The 23533-nt window shown below is 38.1% G+C and overlaps 1 protein-coding gene across 4 annotated transcripts; it reads right to left on the minus strand.

Annotated features, from left to right (window-relative positions):
• Positions 1–9238: 9238 nt before the first annotated feature.
• On the minus strand, positions 9239–23478 carry LOC133532237 (uncharacterized). Of its 4 annotated transcripts, XM_061870820.1 has the most exons (11): positions 20202–21721; positions 19999–20096; positions 18476–18582; positions 16813–17043; positions 15384–15560; positions 14659–14720; positions 13970–14120; positions 13158–13305; positions 12120–12441; positions 10442–10533; positions 9239–9431 (listed from the first exon to the last, which is right to left on the minus strand). In XM_061870820.1, exons 2-11 carry the CDS (start codon positions 20024–20026, stop codon positions 9310–9312), a joined length of 1440 nt encoding a protein of 479 aa, XP_061726804.1. In that variant the 5' UTR covers positions 20027–20096; positions 20202–21721; the 3' UTR covers positions 9239–9309. The 4 variants fall into 4 exon arrangements, with proteins under 4 accessions (XP_061726804.1, XP_061726801.1, XP_061726803.1 ...); XM_061870817.1 differs by lacking the exons at positions 19999–20096; positions 20202–21721 and adding an exon at positions 22682–23478; XM_061870819.1 differs by lacking the exon at positions 19999–20096 and having other exon boundaries at positions 20202–21435.
• Between the last annotated feature and the right edge of the window lie 55 nt (positions 23479–23533).

Genomic DNA, 23533 nt, shown 5'->3' on the forward strand with positions numbered 1-23533 from the left:
TGTGTGTAATGACCATAGCACACGCGTGTCATACGACGTTTTTCAACACACTTGCGAGGAAAAAAGAAACTTTCATATTAATCAAATTTTAATTGTTATATCGATTAGTATGCAGTGTTGCATCTGTCATACTGCCTGCCGCCCCGCGACCGCGGCGGGGCGCCGGCTCCCGCCAGTCCACGTTGTAAAATCTACACGGACCAATTTAAGAAGGCTCCGTATCCATACATATTATTAGCAATCAGTTACCTTCTTAACTCAGTCGGATAATATAATGAAAAAGCACGAGTGTTATAATATACTGAAAAAGCACCCTTGTTTAATATCTGGGATAATGAGCCAAAAAGCGGTGGAATAAAAACGCCGTTCTGTGCAAGTGTGCTGAAAAATGAGTTTAAAAGATAGTTATTTAAGGAATTGGGAGGTTTAAATATTAGAATGTAATCATACAACCAATCCATTTTAACCGAATTTTCATTGCTAATCTTTAAAGAAAAGTAAAACTCCTATGGGTCGAAATTCATCACTTTCAATCCGATTTTTCTACTTATATTTTACTTTTAGAACGCCTGTTGTCTGCTAGCTGTATCAAACGTAGTGATTATATGCTCTTTGGCTGTATCCTTTACTGAGATGTGCCAATAAAGAGTATTCTATCTATCTATTTTTCATATTTTACAATGAGCAAAAAAATTTAGTTCAAAATAGATTTGTCGAACGAGTATACTAGGTAGAATACAGAAAAAAGTGTATATTAGTGTAAGTGTATATAATACATTAAACATTGCCAACATTTTCAACATAAGTATTATACCCATAGTTTGTCTGGAAGAGGATGTTTTTTAGCGATAAGAGCGCATGTTCTTTTATGTTGATTTTACGTTATACTTTTTCTGTCCTGTATTTCTTTTAATGGGGTGTGAAATAAAGAGTATTGGCTATGTGTGCGACTTGGCGACTATGACACATTATTTATTTGATGTTTGACGTGTCAAGTAGTGTAGTGTAGGGCCTACATTGCCCACGAAAGTTTATTGGCCATGTCGTGCGTTTTATTATTATTTATTTAATGTAATAAGGTCCAGTGGTATTTTTAAATATGCACCGTGTTTTTTTGATTTCCGTTAATTTTAAGGGTACCTTCCTGAGCTTAAATTAAGTAACTATCTCGAAGACACCGGTATTCTAATGTGCTCCATTTCGGAGATATTCAATACTTTATTTTTATCTTAAAAGGCTTTTACGAGCGTATACACTTGCCTTAGCCTTGCATTTTTTTAATTGGCTGTTTGTCGATTTCGTTCGCGCCTTTGCCTTGCGCGCGCATTGCAATATTTGCAATCAAGCGTAAAAAAAATAACGCGCCAGCCATTTTTCGTATTATATTTTTGCATGTTTTTAGTTTATATATTGCAGTAAATGTCATTTCCAAGCATTGAAAATGAAGAACACATAAAATTTACGCTGCCAGTAATACTAATAGAGGCAAGAGCCGAGAAGCCCGAGAACGATATTCTTTTACCATCAAAATCGGGTGAAAAATAATTGGCGACATATGAAACTTATATTCAATGGAAAATCAGCAAAAACGCCCAGTCTGTCTTGGAAAACGTGTTGGTAGCTTACTTCAATGAACAGGCGAATAAGTGCCTACAAGCCCAACACGCTTTGGTGCAATTATTCCATGTTAAAACTGTAAGTCACCTTTTTGAAAATTGTACTTTTACTGATTTGGCAAAAAATATCTAATTTATAAGTTTTGTTTTTTCCTCGCCAGTGTGTTGAAAAACGTCGTATGAAACGCGTGTGCATTGGTCATTACACACAGCGGCTTTCTTATTGCGCGCTCGCTTACAGCTCGCGCTCACAATATCGCCTCGTGTGTAATGACCAACTTAGCACACTTGTATCATAATGTACTATTTATAAACATCTTTTTTTGAAAATTAATTATGCCATTTAGTTTCCTTAAACGTTACCCATACCCCGGAGTTAACGGAATTCATTAAAAACCCGGTGTATATAGTCGTATTCTCACAAAACTCAACAATGAGTTTGACTGTGGGGGTCGTCAGTCTCTAGTTATGTAACTAATATAACTTCTAAGTAGTATGTAATTAATTACTAAAATTTGGTCGCATTTAGGCAGCTGTTCGACCTTCAGCAAGAAAGCGAGTAAACTAAAAAATATTTTTTTTTATTGCTTAAAAAATTGTGGCTATCCGATACTTTGGTTACGACTTCCTAATTCCATTGAGTACTTCTACTTTTTTAATTTCCTTTACTTTTCTGGTTTGAATTCATATCTATTTATATTATATATTGAATATTTATTTATTTATATATATATCAATCAATGTGTATTCAAAACGTGCATTTCATTAATTTCAGTGATTGTACACTTTTGTTTGTGTTTGTCATTCATTCACCGTTACTTCTGTTTTATTCATTTCCTCAAAGGTTAACTGGAAGAGATCCCATACAGGGATAAGTTCGCCTTTGTTGTATTTAATTTACGCTGTAACTGTGTTTTTCGTGTTTTTATTTCTATGTACAATAAAGTATATACATACATACTAAAACACTTTTCTGAAAACCGCAAATCGGTTCAGCCAAACACGAGATAATCGCGGACAGCGATACGTAGGTACATAAAATACGGGTCAAACTGCATCCTTTATTCTGAAGTCGGTTAAAAATACACGTGTTCGCAAAGGAAAAACTGTTTTTTACCAGAGAGTAGGGATCGGAACCGGTTTTTTGCAAAAACATCGAAATAACCATATATTTCGGTTTATTTTATACTCAAAATGTAGGACTCAGTTGTGTTTTTAGATAACGACTTCGTATTATTAGATTGCCCGATTAGGAATGAAATAATTAACAAAGAACGAAAAAATACCGTTTTCGTTCCCATACAAAAAATACCGGTTTCCGATCCCTGCCGAGAGTTGCAGGTCCTTCAGCTGCTTAAATTCCCTCACCATGGGCTTACATAGTCAATTAATAGGTAATGTTTTGTTGCCGTGTACTTACTATAGTAAACACCCCTCATAATGGAACAGGCACCAGTAATGGGATGGTATAGACAAATCCATAGTTTTAATTGTTTAATAATTTTGAAACTAATTGTAGTAACTTTCATTAAATAGAAACCTACATAGAAAACATAAAGGAAGAATAGGGTTGTTTCCATCTACAAATCTTAGGGCAAAATTGTATCCCAATAAATTCTTTTGGATTATAAGAACATGTTAAACTACTTTTAGGGGACCTGTAATGACCATATTTTTGTAAATATTGAATTTAAAATATCTTTTGGCACACGTCACGTGACCAAAGTCGAAACGTCATTGAAGATTTTGATGACGTCAAAACTCGGATTGACACTGTTGACAGTTAGGCGATAAACAACAAATGACAAATGTCAGTAGACAGTTCGTATCTTCTACGTGTGTATGTAGTTATGTGTCAAACCGTAAACTGACACGTCACACAATTTTCAAAGAGCGTTTTGTGCGCCTTTCGCGCATCTGACTATAAAAGTTGAATTTTAGGGCATCTTTTAGTTAATATAGAACGTAATACAAGCGTTTCAAAAAATTGGAAACATCCCTATTGGATATTCAACTTTTAAAGCATAAAGCGGTAGAAATTTTACAGATGTCTGTGAAATATCAAAAATACTCCAAATTTTCACTTAAATGTCCCATGATTGGTGCCGTTAACATATATGTGCAGTCGACGTCAAAGATATGTTTACAATTTTCGCCTTATAACAAATATCTTGATGGCATGTCCGCCTATTACACGAATTTATGCGTCCTAAGTGAAAACTGAGCATTTAGGAGATTTAAGATGTAATAACCATAAATAAAACAATTATTCCTACTCTACTGTTATATCATTTTCCTACTCCTCTACTGTTATCTGTCATTTATGCATTCATTAACACGAATTTAAGAACATACATAAAAGGTTTCAAGAAAAGTCTATATTGTCTATTCCTCATAAAAGCTCTTGTGCTTTTAATCGCTATAACGTTACCGCGATTAAGGGCTACCAACCTAACAAAACCAAAACGAATACAGTTTTAAACTTAAGTGCATTGCTGCCAACTTACAAAATATTCATTTGGTTGCATACTAAAAATAATTACTTCATAAGTCAGAAACACGCATGTGATACCCGTAATATAGCAACACCCATAGACTACGAAGACCGCTTAGAGTTGCTTGTTAGTCTCCGTAGGCTACGGTGGCCAAAATTGAGAAAAAACTGTCAAAAATTTAATTTAGCAAGTAGCAAGTACCAGGGCTTCATTAGTTACGAGGTGTCGCTGACCGTGACCGGCCGGCCGCGGGCCGGGCGCGTAACAAGGTATGCTCGCGCGTCTTGGCTATATACTTTTGCTTTGTTTACCTAAATTAAGATTTATTTTTGTTGACTCGTAGGAAAAATATTGTATGCAACGTTGTATAAGTAGGTCAAAAAATGCTCGTGGCGTATTCCTTTACAATGTTCGCCTACGCCTTCGGCTCCGGCTCACATTGTAACTCACGCCACTCGCCTTTTTTGATCCGTCTTATACAACTGTTGCATAAAATACTATTATACATTCATTAACACGAATATAGGAACATACATAAAAGGTTTCAAGAAAAGTCTATATTGTCTATTCCTCATAACAGCACTTGTGCTTTAAAATCGCTATAACGTTACTGCGATTAATGGCTACCAACCTAACAAAATCAAAATCTCGAAATTGTGTCACAGAATGAATGGATAAGGCCACTAACTAACAATGCTAAATTTCATCTAAATAGTTAGCTTGAAGAGGTAACAGATACAGTTTTTTTTTTTTTTAATATTATAGGACATTTTTACACAAATTGACTAAGTCCTACAGTAAGCTCAATAAGGCTTGTGTTGTAGGTACCTAGACAACGATATATATAATATATTATAATTATAAATACCTACTTAAATACATATAAACACCCATGACTCAGAAACAAATATCCGTGTTTATCACACAAATATATGCTCTTACCAGGATTTGAACCCGGGACCATCAGCTTCATAGGCAGGGTCACTACGCACTAGGCCAGACCGGTCGTTATTACACAAATTGACTAAGTCCCACAGTAAGCTCAATAAGGCTTGTGTTGAGGGTACTTAGACAACGATATATATAATATATAAATATTTATAAATACTTAAATACATAGAAATGTATTGACATGTTATTAGAGGTTAGGTTTGACAAATCGCAAGACGCGTCATCGTGGATGACACGAACTATAATATTAGTAAGGATGGTGTCAAATAGAAATGAGTGATGAAATAAAATGAAACGTCTAACACATTCAAATTATTTATATTATTCATAATCATTAATCATACAGCGAACAAAGACTTAGACAAACACCGACCAACAAAATACTTAATATTTATAATACTTAACACACTAAATGCTTTATAGTAAAATTTGCAAAAAGCACTAAAACGTTTATCCACGAAACAGATCACTTTATGAATTCAATCACACAAAGTGACCTTTTTAATAATCTTACGTGTCCTATTAGATCTTAGGTACTTAAGTAGTTAAATATTAGCGATGTTGTTATTTTCTTTTCATATTAATTGTACCTAAAATTAAAGAGAATTTGAAATAGAGGTGTATTGTCAAAGAAAACTTGGTAGTCACGTAAACTTACTGCCATCTTTCGACACATGCGCCATCTTACCAGGCACAACCTAAAAGTTACGGCGCCATCGCTCGAAACGATGTCGCCATGCCTTTGATCTTTGATTAGATGGCGCCACTTTCTGATATTTAACACATATCAGTGAAAGGTCAAATGGCGTTCTAAAAAGTTTTAATCATGTGTCGAAAGATGGCAGTAAATTTACTGTGGCTACAAAGTTTCTTTGACAATCCACCTCTATTTCGAATTCTCTTTGCTAAGATATAATAGACTTAGATAGTTAAATGCTCGTTAAACCAACCAATAGTGGACCTTGTTCCCTTTATAATGAGGTTTACAATTTGTCGCATCAGTGTTTTGCGACCATATCAATATTGAATGGTATCTGGGAAATAAAAACAGAGCTTTAGAACTCTGTAACATAATAATTTATGATCATTACAAATGTGCAAGATATGTACAGGTGACATTAAAAGCTTATAAAAATTGCTTCTATACAGAAATTTGTGTATCTGAATGTACTTATAGTTATCAAACTTATCTTTAAAAGACTAGGTGTTAATTTGTGCATATATTTATATTATAAGTACTGCACAACATATATTTAGATAGTGACTATTCAAAAATAGCTCTTAAGACTTGTTACTAAGATATAAACGAACTTAGCCTTAACGTGTAATTAATCCTTAGAACGTCCACATATGCGTCCAAAGAGTAACATTCCGTATGTGTAATTGTGTGGACAATTATAAACGTGGGCTCAGTCGAGCCGAGCAAAAAAAGATGGCGTACAGAAGTAGTCGAGGTATTAAATATATACACGGACAAAGTGCTAAAAAAATGTATATACTGCCTTAAAGTATGCCCATAAGGTCGGGTATACATAATACCTTGGCTGTACATATTATTTATTTCGTTTCTTAATTTGGAACTCACTCAATAAAAGTTTAAAATATGTCCAAAAATTTTACGCAGTGTTGGGAGGCGACACGAAAGGTTAATATAAAGTTACTGCTCGTTCTTAAGTTTAAAAAGTGATCTAGTAAAAAAAATGTTTTCTAACAGCAAAAAATCTGACTATGTACCTAAACCTTATTTCGTTGCAGTAAGGTTTCGAATTGTCAGTTAACAGTGTCAATGGTTCATGCCATTCATGGGGCGTTATTGTTTTAGTATATAAAATGTGTAAAAAAATGGGTTATTCCCACCAAGTTGTTACCAGTGGTAACTAGAGGGTTTTTTTTTCGTGGTAAAAGGTGGGAAAAAAATCTCAGTAGTTACCACTGGTAACAACATGGTGGTAACTAGTGGGAGTAACCCAAAAAAATTAGTGGGTATCCGTTTAAGCATATTTGGTATCGTGTTCTAATCAGAAAAAGATAGAAGAAAAATTTTTGCCCTTTGTATGGAGGGTTGACCGACTTGGAAGACCTGCCCCAGATTCTTTTTTTTTACACTTAAAAAAAATTTTTTTTTTCAAGATTGCCAACAATAAGTTACACAGCAAAAACGCGGCGTGAACCATTCATTAAATACAGACCACCATAATCTCTCTAAATTGTTAATATATTATTAAGATATTTATTTCAAGTCCTATCCCCACAAAAATACCCTTAGTATCTTAGAATCAGTAATACTCCTTATTCTAAGTGGAATTAACCCAAATATATCTGTGGCTTTTTAACATCATTTGAATGTGTATTCTGCCATTTGTTCCATATACGGAACTATGTTCTATATCATACAACGTGTCTCTACTCTCTGGACATTGACCGAGATCCCGAGTAGAGTTCCTTCTCAGGAATGTTCTAATATAATATTGAAAAAAAAAAAGTTAAATAAATTATAATAAATCATCAATAAATAGGAGTATACTATTTAGTCGTTCACAATGTCGATAACATTAAAGTGACACTAGTGACATGACATACTCTTCAATTACGGTGTATCTACATACAGGCTGTTCCGAAGTATTAAATCGTAAATCATTAATTTCCCCGCTAATACTCTCGCGTTTGGAATGAGACTTTAAAAATACCATTATCGACACGTCCTATTCATCTATGTCCAGAGGGTAGAGACACCTTGTATATCGTTAGGTGACAACCAAGTCACTACTTGCAAAAATCAAAGTTGTGTTGTTGTGAGTTTTGGTTGTCACCTACCAATATATCGAACTGAACAATGTACTATAGAAACCGGTCTAAGGGCTAGTAAACTTGGTGGAGATATCTTGGACCCTCGGGCGCTATGGGCGCTTGAAATAAGTCTCGTCTACCCGACGCGCGAGCGCCAGCAACTGTGCGTGCTTACGGATGGTCTCGGCGAGTCGTCGGCGCGGGAGGCGGGTCGTGAGCACGGTGAACACGTGCCCGAACACGAGGGCGTCGAGCTCTGTTGGCCTGGAAGGTAACCAATAGTTATTTGTGTCCCAAGGGAGGAAAAGTAGGAAATTGCGTGCCGCGTGTAAAATTGTTACCCCAGCCGAAGGCGAGGGTGGCAAACATGCGGGATGGAATGTCCTACGTTTCTTGCCGTGGTGCGCATACTACTTTTCTGCTCGACGGAGGCGGAAAGTGGCAACTTCATTTAGCGCAGCGGGCGCTAAGTTTAAGCTTTCCGCCCAGAGGGCAGAAAATATTATTATTTATTTATTTATCATCTGGTTTTACAGTTACTGGATTAGAATTAAATATTAATCTAGAGATTGAAGTTTGCACTCTTTAGATACTCGATGGACCTTTCACTGAAGTTCGCGAGGTCTTCAATCCGTCCCTTGGTTTTGGTGAGAGGGCATTCCAGAACAATGTGTTCGACCATCAGGGTCACCACACACTGAGGGGAGTCACATCAATGGTATACCATTGGCATAAATGGGGCTGATGTGACTCCCTGTGTAGTGACCCTGAGCAGACGGTCGAACACATTGTTCTGGAATGCCCTCTCACCAAATTCGGGGGACGGATTGAAAGGCACAGTTTCCAACGCCTGTTCGAATGCGGTTTAGTTGACTCCATAGCCGGCGCTGTTTTTCGGAGCTAACAAATCTTATGACTCTTATGAGAGGAAAATACGTTGCTATATTACTCTCTCCTCTGTCACTGACAACGTCGTGTCACAAGATTGTAACAGATGGCGTTAGCACGTTCTACATCACGCTTACGGAGTTCTGATTGTCAATTACTATAGGTATATACAACTCCTAACCAAGTTTCAGTGGACTTCGATCCCCAGACACAAAAACCGCCTGGGGAGAGTACTCTCCTTTGCCAGACTTTATTCTTTATGACAATTGTGAGTGTGATACAAAAATAAATTAACACCAAGTACGAAGTCAAGGGATGGAAGGGCCAGCGGGATGGTGACGAATCGAATAAAGCTTCACTAATATACTTATTCTAATTTAAAACGAGATTATCGAAATTGTAACGATGCAATAGAGATGCCATCTACATACATTTATAAAGAACTAACTTACGTGAACATGACTGCCATTCTGATCAATTACGTGTAAACAAGTCAAGAAATAAGTTGAACATAACTTTTCCCGTATATTTCTAAACACCAACAACAAAACAATAATTGCCAAAAACATAGATCAGTCCACATCGGCCACTTGCGGGCCGATGTTAAATTCCGCGTTTTTCTGCCGAATGTATTCCATCAGCTTCTTAACACGAATATTCTCGCTGCTCGAACTCTTCATGGTGGCTTCGGAGTCTAGAAATGTTTAATAAGTTTGTATTTGCGTTTAAACGTCAGAATCTACCACCAGCTACAGCTACTAAAGTGAGACCGAGCTGGTCCATCATTTATATCAAGCGGTTGGTAAAGAAATTTTGCTGTGATTTTCTAGTTGTAGTTAGCTGAGTTTAGGGACTAAAACTAGTTTATATTTTACTTAACATACTCGTACATAATACAAATAAGCTTCATATAAGTAGTCAAGCCTTCAACCAGTTCGTAGCTGGCTATACCTAAATAATAACTTCTTACCAACTTAAAGTTAAACTAATGTTACGGTTTAAACTCACGTGTTTCTAGTAACTCGCGTAACATGTTTCGAACTCCCACTGTTAGTGGTTGGGAAAGGAGACCTAGGCTCTCGCAACATGTCGCGCGAGAGACTAAAAACACGTGAGTTAAAACCATAAAATTAGTTTAATGTTAGTATATCTCACGACAATGTACATTAGATTCTAATCAACTGTCTCAGTTAAACGGTGGACCTATATCTCGACACTGACTTGAGCGGTTGGGTTTTGAACGCCATACGGCGAAGCAATATGCCCTGCCCCGGACGCCAGGCGATCGCGATTATTTAAGCGAAATTGAACTTTACGGAGTCCCGCGTAAATCCCTAATGCATTGGCGAAGTTGTCGGCTGTGGCCATCGTTGGCGTCCTTGGCAAGACTTTCCGGTTAAAGCGCCACCGTAAACGCCATATCCTTATGAGAATACTTCTGAGAGTTTTTGGCAAGGAAAGAAGATTTGTTTGCACAACATAAAATAAGCTTTTATGCTTCGAACTAAAGGAAAAGTGGAAAAATTCCCTGTCTCATTTCTAAGTAATAAGTACCTGATAACGAATATTATATGACGGGACTATCACTCCCTCCCTACAGTGCTAAATGGCTAGGTTAGGTTGAAATATCTCTCTTTCATTTTACTATAACATTGTCTCAAAGGACCGACTAGAATTTACAAGAAAAATAAATGAAAATAAAACCTTCAGTCTCAGGAACGAAAGTAATTTCAGAGCCGACAGGCGTTTCTGTGACAGCCAGACGGCTGTTGCTGTCGGCATCCAATTCTTGAATACTACAAGAAAACGCATCAGAAGTACCAATTACTAATCGCATCATGGGATCTTACTTAAAGTCAACGAATCTCTACGATAGCAAAGAGAATTAACCTTAAGAACGCCAAGCCTATCGTACGCGGCGCGTAATCGTAAACCTTGTCGGTATATACGCATGAAGGCTGGTTGAGGTTGGTTAGGCTGTAGCTGCGCGCGTCATATGACGTTTCTGGCGGTCAAAAGGTTAAGAAGACCAAGAGTGCTCACTCCATATAACGGTTTTGTTACCAAAATTACTTACTATTATTTTCGTAGTCTACATCTAGCGTCAAGTTACCTAGTGGAATTCTCAGTAGGTACTGCTACTCGACAATAGATGTCACGGCAAACAAAAAGCCCAATGCTAAACGATTTTCAGCTAATATTATAACCAGAGTAAGCGTAGGAGTTGAAAATAGAGTTCCGGTTACTCTGGTTATAATATTAGCGGAAAATAGTTGAGCATTAGACTTTTTGTTTGTCGCGACATCTATTGTTTGTCGGGTAGCAGTACTGAGAGTTCCGCTACTTGACGCTAGATGTACCTAGACTACGAAAATAATAGTATTTTTTGGTAACAAAACCGTTGTATGGAGTGAGCACTCTTGGTCTTCTTAATTCTCTTTGACGATAGCAAAACGAAAGGGTGGTGCGAAACAGCATCAAATCTAGGAACTGTGACTGACTAACACCAGGGGGGCTAGCCAAGTAACAATGGTTGATAGAAAACGCAAATTGAAAATGTTGTATGCTTAGATGGTTGGCAGTCCTCAACTGTGCGTTTCTCTAGGAACTTTCTGCCTCGCACAGCTAAACTGTGGAATGAACTGTCGCCTGCGGTATTTCCGGACCGATACGACCTTCAAACCTTCAAGACCAGAGCGTACTCCCATCTTAAAGGCCGGCAATGCACTAACAACCCCTCTGGTGTTGCAGGTGTCCAAGGGCGGCGGTAATCGCTTACCATCACGTGATCCGTCTGCTCGTTTGCCTCCTCTATCATTAGAAAAAAAAATCATCGCGATACATTTTTCTTGGCGTTTGTCGATGTACGATGTTGACTTGGCTAGGCTATTTACAATGTCGAAACATTGGACATATTTTAAAATAATGTTATCATTGGTCCCGTAATCAAAACGAGATACAATTTTGTGACTTCTCTTTCGATCATACTTATTCGTCGTAGAGAACTCCGCTTTAATATATCATAATTATTTGTATTTTAGAAATATTTTATATAACAATGTAGATATGGCTTGTACAAACAGTTACCAAAATTAATACCTATACATTTTAAGCAACTACACTATACATTACCCATTGATATATATCTAAGAACGGGCCTTACGGGCAAAAAGAATGGGGCCAGTACAGCGGTGTCACGCACACGAATTCGAGCCAATCGCGCAGTCTAACGCCACAATGCGATTGGTTGGTGAGTTCGCATGACGCCCGCGATTGATCGCAACTAGTTGCGTTACATTGCACGATTGACTCGATTACGCGAGTGACACTACTGAACTAGCAGCATTCTATAAGGCCCGTAGATATATGTCAATAACATTACCTCGAATCCTGAACGGAACCGGATTCATTCTCCAGAATATCAGTAGCTTCCGAAGTATCATCAGTCTCAGAATGAACCAAGAAATCTTCCTCAATCCTATCCAAATTTGTCTTCACATCACCCATTTCCGAGCTGCTAAACTCAACGAAATCAAACTCCTTATCATCTTTCTCCAAGTCTAGATTATCGAGGACTTTATCTAGGATTTGTGTTACGCAAGCATATGATTCTTCGTAGCGAACTAGTCTTGTTGGAGGTTGGCATGTTAGGCCTTCCTTGGTAGCTGATAAATTTATTTGCTTGCTTGCAAATGGTTTGAAGCCTGCGTGGTGAAACAATATTTTGTTAACATGACAGCTAAGATATATTATAAAGTTACTTGCTATTGGAACAGTTGATTTACATAGGTCACTAAATGGTCACTAAATTTAAAAAGAAGCTAAATGTTTTCCCGCCAAATATTGTCTATGAAAATATAGTTTAAAAAGTAATATGATATGCCACCTCTTTGTTTCATATTTGTCAATTGCAAAACTTATCTAGCGACCTATGTAAGTATTCTAATTTTTTTTCAGGAAATGACTTTACTAAACGCAAATGTAATGTATGTGTAGGTTGTCTGGAAGAGATCGCTCTTTAGCGATAAGACCGCCTGTTGTCTGCCTCTATCACTAATCAATTGTTTTTCTTTAAACTGTATCTTTTACTGAGGTATGCCAATAAAGAGTATTCTATCTATCTATTCTATCTATGTAACAGTAAATGATACTCTGTTTTCTATGCCTTTTAAACGCCTAGATTTTTTCATTGAGCGTGCTTGTGTCGCCGCCGGTAGGATCTTTTTTTCTTATTTACCAGACTCCTGCGAAATGAGATGGATATTGTATGTCTTAAATATCATGCAGACTACGGCGTTTAAAAGGCTAAGTAGCAGTAGATAAACTTGCATTTAGTCACGATGTTTGTTCCGTATATGGAGTTAAGACTCAAGGACTGGTAAGGCTACTCACTACCACCGTACACCGTGTATAGACTAACCATAACCCAAGGTATTGTCCCCGCGCTGTCCGTCCCACGACCGAAGACTGGCAGACAAGCGTGAGCTGGTGTTGCGTGGAACTATTCGGGGGCGCTCCGGTGACTGTCGCAGCTGGGACACTTGCGACACTAGGTTCTCTTCTTGTGGCTTTCGTGGTATGATGGAGATTAGTATTCGATAACTACTTCTAGTTTCAATTTATTAATTTAAAAAGAACACATATTATAACAAAAACTGTAATTTAGACTTAGTTAATTTTCATCATGGCAATAATATCGGTACCTACAATGGTCGCAAAGATTCAGAGATAGCATAAGACGCATAAAGTTGATGAAATAATGGTGCCCTAGAGACAAATTCTATTTTTTGGTAACTATACTGTCATGCGTAAGCGCTGGTGGCCTAGCGGTAAGAGCGTGCAACTTGCAATCCGGAGGTCGCGGGTTCAAACCCCGGCTCGTACCAATGAGTTTTTCGGAACTTATGTTCGAAATATCATTCGATATTTACCAGTCACTTTTCGGTGAAGGAAAACATCGTGAGGAAACCGGACTAATCCTAACAAGGCCTAGTTTACCCTCTGGGTTGGAAGGTCAGATGGCAGTCGCTTTCGTAAAAACTAGTGCCTACGCCAAACCTTGGGATTAGTTGTCAAGCGGACCCCAGGCTCCTATGAGCCGTGGCAAAATGACGGGACAACGCGAGGAAGAAGAGATACTGTCATGCGTAAACTTTTGACAATCACAATTTCAGCATAATGTACAACACAATACCTATAAAAATACTCCTTATAAATTCGTATTAAACGCACCGTCAAAGTCATCTGCGTCAGATTGGCCACCCGCAGCATATGAAACAGCAGCGCCGTAGTTATAGGCCTCATCATGAGCGCGGCGCGAGGCCCAGAGGCCCCGAGCAGCGCGCGAATATGGCCGTAGATGAGGGCGTCCAGGGGGGTGGGGCTAGGGAAGGGAGGGGAAGGTTAGGTTATAGGCTTCAACACGAGCGCGGCGCAAGGCCCAGAGGCCCTGAGCATGGCGCGGATATGGTCGTAGATGAGGACGTCCGAGGGGGTGGTGCTAAGGGAAGGTAGGGGAGAGTAAGGTTAGGTTATTGGCTTCACCATGAGCGTGGCGCGAGGCCCAGAGGCCCAAGCCCCAAAAAGGGTGGGGCTATAGAACTATTATTTGATCTGGGCTACAAAAACAAGGCTAAAGGCTTATTGAATCGATATGTACAGTCAGCTGCAGAGATAGTTGAACACGGGGGGGGGGGGGGGGGGGGGATCAGTTATCTCTGCTGCTGGTAATAATACATAGATAATACCAAATTATGAAGTATTTACGAATCGCGAGGTCACTACATACAGGTGTAGTATCTGTATACATATTTAAATAATTAAATTAATCTCATCAGAATGGCAGTCACATTACACTATAATTATATTATCATAATTCACACGGTTATGAATCATTATGTTGCTTAATATGTAAAACTTACGTTCCAAAGAAATAGTCCTTGTCTCCCAAACGCTGGCTCAGCGAATTGCAGCACTGGTCCACCTGCAAACAACAAGACCACATAAATATGGATCGGTTTACACACATTGGCATTCAGTAAAGTCAGGACGCTAATCACGAAGAATATTGTATGTTGACCCGTAATTTACTATTTCAGTCGCACGCGCGTAATATATTACTATCTCGCCCATGACAGTGGGGGGGGGGGGAAACTGCAGCGTTCGGGCGCTCTCGGCTCCGTTCGGCTCCGCATTGCCACGACCAATTATTTGGTTGGTAAAACTTGACGTTCCTTTGCGTGCACAACCACAGATAAGATCACTTGAATTTCGACAACCCTAAACAGCCGAAAGGGATAGTGCTGTACATTAGAAAAGGACAACATGATTCGTCCCTGAATCGCTGTCAAACTTAGGTTTTGTAGGAAGAGTCATTTCTGTACGGTAGTACTATTATTTATTCTGTACCCATGATGCCGGCGGTCAGTGCCACTGTGCGAGTGGGACAGAAATATAATTATACGCGTGCGATAGAGATAGAGAATGGCGAGTCGATTTTCGAAATTATTCGTGCTTAACGTCCTTACTTTAGAAATGGAAAGAAAAATAAGAAAATATGACATATTTGCTATAATGATTATGAGAAACTTGCTGAAAAAACTAAGGCAGTGGTGGAGGGAAATCATGGTTGGGTTGGAATACTTACATCAGCTAGAACTTGGTCTAAGGTCTTGTCATGCCAATGCAGTGCCTTGAGTCGCTTAGCCACCATATTGCGCTTGGTTCGAGTCTGGATCCAGCCAAGCGGCCATGGGTACACCGAAGAGTTGCGCACTTTGGTCACTGCGTTGTAGGTTTCGTCGTCAATCCAGGATATCCACAGCTGAAACAATGAATAGTGCTTTTTTGCCATATCATTAATTCAAGCACATCGTCTCCGTTGGCTAGGCCACCTCGATAGAATGGGTGAAGATCGTGCTGTAAAGGGGGCATTTTTGGGTCGACTTGGCGCCGTCGTGTAGCTCATCCTAAGTATCCGGTGGGCGGATAGAGAGTAGGTAGAACTCCGCTCGGCGTCAGTGAAAACTGGCGTGAATGCGCGCAGTACCGGGTGAAATGGCGTGCTCTTTTGTTGGAGTCATTGCGCCAAATAAGTAAGTAGTATTCATTCAACACTTTAGTTTAGGTAGTCATAACTAATTGAAAAACTTTGTTAAGATATTAACCTAGAGTAAAATGTGATAAAAAATCAACCTGTTAATTTAGTGTTTCACTGGATTGCGGGCTAGCGAGCGTTTATGAATGGTGTCAAAAAACTTCCCATTTTATTCCCATTATAACACTAGATTGGACCCGGGTATGTCCTTGGACCCGGGTATGTCCTTAAACTACGTCCAAAAGAGAGGTATGGGCAATGTGAATGTAATCTCGCCTTGTGTGGTAGGGCACAGCACAGCAGATGTCATTCCAGATCTAGAGCAAAGCCCAACTGGGGAAGTACCTCCACCTTACAGAAAACCGCAGCCAAATAACACTTGACCCTACTCATAGTGTTGTGTTCCTGCCGGTGAGTAAGGTTGCCAGAGCTCAACGAGGGGGGTGGGGTTAGGGTCGGCAACGGGCATGTAACTCCTTTGGAGTTGCAGTTGTACATAGGCTACTGAGACTGCTTACCATCAGGCAGGCCGCATGCTCGTTTGCCACCGACGTAGTATAAAAAAAAAAAAGATGTAAGATAAGTAGGTGTAGGTACTATTGACATGTAATTTTGGCAATTTGTTATATCTAATTTTAATTGAATCTATCAATTTATTATAATGATAAATTTTGTACAAATGGATAGCACTGGAGGAGGCCTTTACCCACCCTAGGGATTCTTGAACAAAACATTAATTAGATATAAATTTTAATTTCATACCTGCAACTGTGCTAACGAGCAAAGAATAAAGGGCTTTTTTTTAAATTTTCAATTTTATCAACTAACTAATTTATTTCGGTGTAATATATTATGTTTTTGTGTTTGTTGTATGATCCTAGATGGTCGAAATATATGATAATTTAATTTAATTAGGTCAAATATATAACAAATCTAAACCTTAACTTAGACATAATTTTACGTATTCTATTAGGCTTACCTCAGCGTTGACCAGCACATTAGTAATAAGACTCATGTATGCGCGCATCTCAGCCTTCTCCTCGGAGCTCAGCTGGCTGCAGAGTGAGACACCTTTATTGGCAGCAAACTGAGCCACCGGCTCTAGCTCTGAGACTACGAACGCCCCACACTTGATGAAGGGTACGCGGCCGGAAGGCGACATGAACTCGGCGTTCCAGCGCATCTCCACTTCGAAGGGAAGGTTACACATCTGGGGAGAAAAACGTGGAATTTCAGTCAGTGTTGTGAAAATGACGTTTCTTCTAAAATAAATATTCATTCTAAAATGATCAGGTCTAGCAAATGGCACATGCTTCTTCTTGCTTGTACGATGCGTCCTCCGCCGCCTTACAATACGATATGAGAAAACCGGCCAAGAGCATGTCGAGCCATGCTTAGTGTAGAGTTTCGTAGTTCCCCTAGCGGAAAATAAGACTTTGTACAAAAATTCAAGTACGGTTGAACCTATCAGGATTGCTACAGTTGTTCTTGAGTTTTATTCATATTTTTTCATATTTTTTGATTAGATTAGATTTAGATTTATTTATTTCATAATATGAAATTACAATATAAATTATATTAAACTAATCTTTAACAATTTATCTTATGATCGTCAACGAAAATTATATACAATTATAAAATGTCTAGAAATATATGTACATACAAGTCATCATCAAAAATCAATGCTTAATAAATTCTTCACAACATCAAATAGATAATGAAATAATAACAAATAATGGGAAAAATGACAATATAGCTACTTATATCCAGCAATGTTTAACAAGAAATAAGACCTATTTAACGACACCCCACACTAGGATTGAAGCGAAAAAAAATCACCTCCACTTTTCGTGTAGGGGCGCCACCCTATAAAAATCAATTTTCTAGTTTTTATTTTACGACTTTGTCCTAACTGATTTATATATTCGTATCAAATTTCAGCTTTATAGAACTAACGAATACAGAGCAAAGCCGCGGACGGACAGACAGATATACAGACGGACATGGCGAAACTATAAGGGTTCCTAGTGGATTACAGGACCTCTAAAAACTTGATCTAAATAGGGATACTTTTGAAAAATGTTGTAACAGCGTAAACAATCTTGCTTGAGAAAAACTTTCAAGTCAAATAGTATGTTCATTGCATACAATACAATCCCTGAGCAAGCTACATCTTTCATATTTATGCTTGTGCAGCCTATAATCAGCCCAGTAAGTGTACAATGCGCTATAATATAATGCAAGTGAATAATACGCTATAATTACTAGAATATTCTGCCGCCAGAGTGCAGCACTAGCACATATTCTAAAGTGTAGATTAACTTATACATAATATACCTTACACAGTCTTTTGACAAGTTTTCACTATGACGTTGATGCATCAAGGCGGTTTGTTTACAGAGAAGCTACCACAAATTGCGAAAATTGAAATTTCGTTATCTGCCTCTCTATTGCTCAAATGTGCAAAAGTGATAGAAGCAGATAACGATATTTCATTTTCGTTTTTTGCGGTAGGCCCTCAGTTTGTGCTAATAGCGCCCTCTACGCAAAGTTTTGCGTAATATTCCCTATTGACTCAGTTTCATTCATTGAATAGGATATTTTGATTTAATTAAAACTGTAATATGCCATAGTTAACTCACTTTCAAAAAGGCCTGAACGGCCAGGCAGCTAGCATTATCCGGGAGCAGTATTTGCTCCACCTCGTATGGCTGGAACAGCTTCACATTGTCCGGCCATGGCTCTTGGGCTGAAATATATACCACATGTTTATGAATAAAATAAATAAAAAATAAAAAAATAAAATAGCCTTTATTTACAGGACAAAGAACAGTACTACTATCTCTCTATTATCTCCCATCTTTTGTATTCTTTGCCTGCTTGCCCTTCGGCAAAGGCCTCCTCCAACCTTCTCCACTCTCTCAGATCTATTGCCACTCTGCTCCAGGTGCGGCCAGCTACCTGCGCAATGTCATCATCCCATCTCATTAGAGGTCTCTTTGCTCCTCTCTCTCCCTCTCTTGGGTACCATTGGGTGACTCGCATATGCACATTGTAATCATAAGTCAAGTAGAATATGGAAACATTATATTTTGCACTTTGGTTAGAGTGAGAAAATGTGCAATTAATTTGATGAAGAGATAATTTGAGAAAAATTAAAACAAAATTTCCTCACATTAAAATACTCTACACAATTTGAGCATTTTTGAGAACGGTATATATATTATTTAGCAATGAAAGCTTCACTAGGTTTTATGGGGGGTAATGTGTTGTAGTTCAGGCGATTTTGTGCAACCCGGCTGGCGCCTTTTTTAAGTGGCACGGAACGGTGAGTGATAAGGAACGGGCAGGTTAGAGTATTACTATCACGTATTTTACTCATACTCATACTCATACTCATTATTTATTGGTAATAGGTGATTACGCAAAATAGTCATAATGGTTGTAGATTTGCAGAAAATGCCCAGTAAAATTAACTATTTCTCGAATTTATCTAAATATTGCTGTGCGGGATAAGTTTTTGGCAAAAATTTCATTTTTGGTACAAGCTTTTTCGCTGACTGTATTTTTTTCCACAGGCAACTAATACTCATCGAGACAGTTCTAAAAACCCCAAACACAATTAGGTTGTGTTGTTTTATTACAGAGTTCCTATGGCTACCTCCTGTCTCCATCATCAGATCAGCTTGATGATACCATAATATTGCATTGTCACCCGACTTACATATGTATGCAAATTTTCAGCTTAATCGGAAACCGGGAAGTGGGTCATATTTAACATGCAAGATTTGTCCCATACATACTAACTGGGCAAGTTAAATAAAAGCTTGTAAAGAGGAAAGTCATGCAATGTAGAGGAACCTATACAACCTATGACTGTTCTTTTTCCGCACAGACTATAATAAGGAATATTATGTGATACATGTAAAACTAAACCTATAGAGGTATAGGATAATCCAGTCTCTAGAGTTAAGTTTAAAAGAAAATGTTATAAAAGCAAATCCTTGTGTTATGGTTAGACACTTGAAAATTTTAGGTTATGTTTTATAAAATAATTGCTACTAGTTAACACATATGTAAAAAGTATACATTGATTATACTGTTAACACCTATAATTCTGGTTAATGAAATCAAATTTCACACACACGCACAAAATCTTATGTACCAAAGATAATTGGATCCCCGTTTTTCATTTTAAGAGAAGACAAAACCGGACCAAACTCGTGACAGCACAGAATTACATCAAAATAGGGCGCTCGGCATCTATAAATAAACAATTGTGTCATACAAACAACACAATATTTCGAGAAACAAAAATTATGTAATACGAAAACGTGAAACTTAGATTTGCAACAGAAAATTACTCACCATTAAGTGATGTTATGAGGGAATCTTTGAGGTCAAATTCCGGCATTTTTTATAACTGTATCTAACCACCAAAAAAGTAGCACTCTTGGTTTTTTATACAAATGCAATCAATATAAATGCATAAATTCGCATGTACTCGTCTGCAAATTGACAATTTGACACTATTTATCAGATGGGTTATGATTATGACAGCTGAGAAGTAGTACCAACTTAACAGCATAAAAGATTGTACCAACCAAGAAACAGACTAAGGCCGTATATTAAATAGTATTTCGCGATTTCTGAAAATTAGGTGCTAGGTTTCCGCAGCCAAAGGGTAAAACGGGACCCTATTACTAAGACTCCGCTGTCCGTCCGTCTGGCACCAGGCTGTATTTCATGAACCGTGATAGTTAGTTTAAATTTTCACAGAAGATGTATTTCTGTTGCCGGTATAACAACAAATACTAAAAAGTACGGAACCCTCGGTGGGCGAGTCCGACTCGCACTTGTCCGGTGTATTATCATAACACGGCAGTGCAACACTAGAGGGGTTGCAAGTGCGTTGCCAGCCTTTAAGATGGGATTACACTCTTTTAGTGTCGGAGTTCTGGTCGTATCGGTCCAGAAATACCGCAGGGCAGGGTTTATACTTAGGTACAGTCAGCATCAAAAGTAGCGGATCAAACAACGCTTCAAAAGTATCTACCATTCTGTAACAGCTTAACAAAAAGTAATAGTTCTGTATGTAGAACAATTTAGACTGTAAAAGATATACTTTTGGACGTGAATTTTAGAGATTTATGTATATTTCGAAAATTTATCCGAAATATCAGATACTTTTGGTGCGTTGTTTCATCCGCTACTTTTGATGCTGACTGTACAGTACAGATAACGTTTTACCCGAATCAACACAGAGCACAGAGAATACTTTAATCTGAAACTCAAGAAGAGGGTTTATTACAATGTTACGTTTACATTTTATTAGAGTTTCATCTTGAAAGGTGTTTTCCATACATCCATCGTCAAAAATGAATATAGTCTTTCAAGCCACTTCCGTCAGTAGCAAAAATGTAGACACGAATAGAAAATTTTAAAATCGCGCCTTTTTACTAACAAAGTTGTTTGACTGGATATATTATTCATGATTCAACCGATTAAAAAAAGTGAAAGATAAACCCTAAGAACCATTTCCTATATTAGGATTCCGTGGTCAACTTATAGTTGCGCCCTGTCCACCTATCTGTCCGTCCACGGCTTTGCTCCCTGCTAGTTAGTGCTAGAAAGCTGCAGTTTTGCATGGATACATAAATCACGGAACAGAACAGTAAAATATAAACTACAAATAGAATTTTTGTAGGGTACCTCTCCCATACAATTTTTTTCGATGTTTTTGGCTTTAATCGAATGGTGTAACATGGGGTATCGTTGGATAGTCTTTTGAAACCAATAGTCTCCACGTCTCCAACAATATTTTTATGATTTAGTTAATATTTTCGAAAATAATCGCTCCAAAAGAAAAAAAATGTGTGTCCCTCCCCCCCCCCCCCCTCCCTCTAATCTTTGAACCATGGGTCTAAAAATATGCACAAAAATAGTCAAAATAAAACCTTATCAAATAATTTTGATGAAATAGAGAACATGATCGGTCAAGTCGTTTTTGAGTTATTGTAAAAAGTCTCCTCTTCATAGTAAAAAGCCGTACAAAGCCCTGCGAAGGTAGCCCCTTCTGCATGTAATGTACATGATACTTACTAAAGTCTGTTCGGAAAGAGAAGAGTTGTGGAATGTATTGGGCCCCATACATTCTACGACTCTTCTCTTTCCGCACAGACTGTAATAGTCCCCGATTAGCCTATTTTAACAGAATTGGTAACTACGGAACCCTACACTGAGCATGGCCTGACATGTTTTTGGCCGATTTTTAAGTTTAGTACCGCTTCCGTTGTGTTGTTTTACTGCGCACAAATTAAAATCGTTGCCATACGCCAGTAATTACATCTACTGGGAATTGCTCTCGCGGCCAGCCCGTGGCACATAACTACATTCACAGTTTCAAGCACCGGTATTATTAACAGTCACTTAGAAACTAAAATTAAAGAAAAATCACGACTTCAGGCGGGGCTTGTAGAGTGAAACCAAGACAAGTTGGCAACGATTTGTTGCCCGGACGGTTCATTCCATTGTTTGACAAGCGCATTTCCTTTCTTTAATTTAATTGCAATTTAGTTAGCAGACGCCCGACTTGGCAAACACAGATCACCACCTTTTTAGATGGTTGCCAACAATGCCAACCTAGCAGTACAGCAGTCAGTCTCAGAGGGTCCAAACTCTGGATGATCTTTTCAGAGAATTCCATGTTTGTTCGATTTATTAACCACTAAGGAATTATGTTAATTAAATTAGTGTTATTTCTATCGCATTTTCTCTGGACTCAGACAAGTTTCAACCGGGAGATAATCTAATACTAATCTATAATAGTAAGTAGTAAGTAGACTTACCCATAAGAATAAGCTTCTTCATATTATCGCTGGTGCATGCAATTTTGTTACTGTTTAAATTGGCTTTAAAAGCTAATTCTTCATCATCAAAGTTTGTAAATGGTCTTTCAACATTTTCAGATTGCCTTGTAACGGTGGAAATATCTGATTTTGAATCTATTACGTCAACGTATCTTTGAAAAATTTGTTCTCTGGTTTTGCTGCGCGGTGAATTAGATCGTGAAGTTCTTGTAGAATTTAATACCCAAACCGAAGTGCGAGATTTTTTAAATTTTGTTTCCTTTGAGCTCATTATGTTTTTGACTGTTTCTTTAATTAAACGGCAAATAAGAATACATTGGAATATTACATTGGAATTATAAGTTTTAGAATATTAATAAGAATTTAAAATACGTTTCTGACATATTTTTTATCATACCGTTGTCATAATAATAGGGTTTTTAAAGATTGGCTCTTGCACATGACACAAGTAACTTGCATGCAACCGCATAAACCTTCGAGCAATGATGGAAGCCGGTGTTGCTCGAAGACATAAACCAAATTAGATGCTACCCACGCTTGTATCGATGCTACTCAAGTTGTGGCGCTCAGTTATATGCATCACGTGAATAACAGAAAAAGAAGTGCCAGTGCGAGCCACCAGCGTAAGTATATAATAAACAAATAACATTTGGTAGTGATTGTCCACTCTACCAAATCACTACTCTACTAGAGTTTGTTCGGAAAGAGAAGAGTCGTGGAATGTATTGGGCCCCATACCTTCCACGACTCTTCTCTTTCCGCATAGATTCTACTATGATACAACTACAAGCGCCATGTGCAATACAATTTTATTCAATTTACCTTGAACGC

Source organism: Cydia pomonella, chromosome 26 (assembly GCF_033807575.1).
Source record: "Cydia pomonella isolate Wapato2018A chromosome 26, ilCydPomo1, whole genome shotgun sequence".
NCBI classification, from domain to species: Eukaryota; Metazoa; Arthropoda; class Insecta; order Lepidoptera; family Tortricidae; genus Cydia; species Cydia pomonella.

What these genes read in the sequence shown, in the direction of transcription:
- LOC133532237 (XM_061870817.1), bottom strand. Translation starts at nt 22,973, where the DNA reads ATGAGCTCAAAGGAAACAAAATTTAAAAAATCTCGCACTTCGGTTTGG. An exon ending in TAGACCAAGTTCTAGCTGAT is followed by an intron (nt 14,721 to 15,383) that starts GTAAGTATTCCA and finishes TGTTGTTTGCAG; the next exon opens with GTGGACCAGTGCTGCAATTC. An exon ending in AAGGACTATTTCTTTGGAAC is followed by an intron (nt 14,121 to 14,658) that starts GTAAGTTTTACA and finishes TCCCTTCCCTAG; the next exon opens with CCCCACCCCCCTGGACGCCC.